This window comes from Vigna umbellata, chromosome 5, assembly GCF_029865625.1.
Source record: "Vigna umbellata cultivar VRB3 chromosome 5, Vumbellata_1.0, whole genome shotgun sequence".
Lineage (NCBI taxonomy): Eukaryota > Viridiplantae > Streptophyta > Magnoliopsida > Fabales > Fabaceae > Vigna > Vigna umbellata.
Genome location: NC_142169.1, coordinates 43,211,428 through 43,213,439, shown reverse-complemented (window position 1 = coordinate 43,213,439; position 2,012 = coordinate 43,211,428). Strand labels below are relative to the sequence as shown.

The window sequence follows — 2,012 nt, the reverse complement described above, 5'->3', positions numbered from 1 at the left end:
ATCTTTTATAACCGTTCAGTCATTTTACTGACTTGAGCATCGGAGTGCCTTTGACAAGTGCCCGTCCGCCCGGCTTGGTGGAGGAGAAGGATGACCACCTGGGTTGCATGGAGAAACGTCTGATCGGTCATCAACCTAGTGCTTGGAGCAGCGTTCGTCCGCCTTGAGCCCCGCGTGTCCGATCTTCAATAATGCTTGATTCGTCTGGTTTGCAAGGTTCACCCAGTCTTCAAGATCCGTCCGACCATCAACACAACCAGGATTGTTTTAGTAGGGAACCACCAAACCCAACCGAAACATTTTCAAAAAAGAGAAAATCACTTTAAGAAATACAACCTTCAAACAAATTCAAAATTATCAATACAACAATAATTTGTCAAATATCACCTTCACTCATTTTAACTCAACATGAAGAATCTCAACTATATTAAAATATTTAGTTTAAGTAACTTTGCACATAATGTAGCCACTGTATCCCCATCTTAACAATAATATCAAATTCAAATAATTCTAAACAATATTTGATTAACGAAAACCATAAATAATATTAGTATAAGATTAATTGAGAAAATCACTTTTATCAACTAACTTCATAAGAATGAGAAATTAAAAAGAAAATTAAAATATTAAAGAGTTCTCCAAATAATTAAGAACTTATTATGAAAATTGATAGCTTAAAATGGATCCTTAGTTCTCTAACAAATGGGAGGTGCGTGGTCAGACTCTAGAAGAGATTATAATTGGAGGAATGAAATTAGAGAGAAGGTAGAGAGGAATTCTAGAGAAAAAAAAAATTAATACAAGAGAAGAGTGGGAGTGGGATTTTACAAATTAAGTTTTATTCATAATATTCATTTTAACGTATAGTATATTATTCTATTGTTTCTTTTTTACAGATTTGTATCAGGTGACTCCGTTGAATTAGTCTTTGGAGCATCAATTTTGACTACTTTTCAAACAACTACCATCATCATATCACTACCAAAAAATTATGAACAGAACTGGTCCCGTACTGAATTGAAGTACGTATTTGTTACAAATTTCAAAACTCTCTACTTCAAAACATGAAAACTATCAAGAAGACACAACCTCTGTCTTTTCCTTTTCCTTCCATTCTAAACCTAAAAATCTACACGGTGAAAACCGAACCTTGTACTCTGAAATGGTATGAAGCTTAGGTGACCAAACCTGGTCCTTGGACTTTACAAGCATTTGATAGTGTTTTTTCAACTCGGGAGTGCTGCAGAGAAAGTTGTTGTGAGTGGTGGTGGGGTTGCATCTTTTACCTCTTTTGATGAGCATTGTTATGAACTGAGGCATGACCTTTATGAGTACCCTTCCGTTGGACCCTTTCAAGTACTCAAAAGCGCATTCCCCAAATTTGATAGTGGCCTTGTTAGGGGATGATCCCAAGGACAAGAGTGAAGAGACAGAAATGGTTTTGCATGTGAAGAACTGAATGGGAAGAACGAAATAGGTTGCACCTACCATCAACTCATCCTCTAATGCTAAAGCAGGAATTGGATGTCCTATAAAGAAGGAATCTGCATGGCAAACAACCTTATCTGGGAACTCAAACATGATCTCACCAGCCACGTGCTTACCCTTCAGACATCTCGTGCTACCATCCCAGAATATAAGTTTCGATGACAACAACGATTCTGATGATCTTTTCTGGTAAAAGCATGGAGTCACAGCTGCATTTCCCATTGTACTACGGGTGGAACAAATCTTGAGAGAATATGGTTGTGTTGTTTTTGTGTGTTGAGAACGATGAATATTATACAAAGGGATGATATATGTGTGTGTATATATATACACGGTGAAGAAAACAGTTGACTTTCAGTAAAGTTGACTTTGATGAAGTCTGTAAGTGTTGTTTTTCTGTGGAATGCGTGGAGGGGTCGGTGTGGTCAGGTCAGCTATGCCGGCTTTGAACATTTTAAATTTCTTTTATCTCTTTCCTTCTTCCGTAGTTGTTATACTCTTGTTTGAGACTTACATTCATATTT

At 36.9% G+C, this 2,012-nt stretch overlaps 1 protein-coding gene across 1 annotated transcript; it reads right to left on the bottom strand.

Moving 5' to 3' along the window:
* Window positions 1-866: 866 nt before the first annotated feature.
* LOC124828081 (uncharacterized) lies at window positions 867-1,761 on the bottom strand. The gene has a single exon (XM_088092014.1). It carries the CDS (start codon window positions 1,708-1,710, stop codon window positions 1,075-1,077), a length of 636 nt encoding a protein of 211 aa, XP_087948140.1. The 5' UTR covers window positions 1,711-1,761; the 3' UTR covers window positions 867-1,074.
* Between the last annotated feature and the right edge of the window lie 251 nt (window positions 1,762-2,012).

Bases quoted from the DNA above. Each gene is read 5' to 3' on its own strand.
- LOC124828081 (XM_088092014.1), bottom strand. From the start codon at position 1,710: ATGGGAAATGCAGCTGTGACTCCATGCTTTTACCAGAAAAGATCATCA.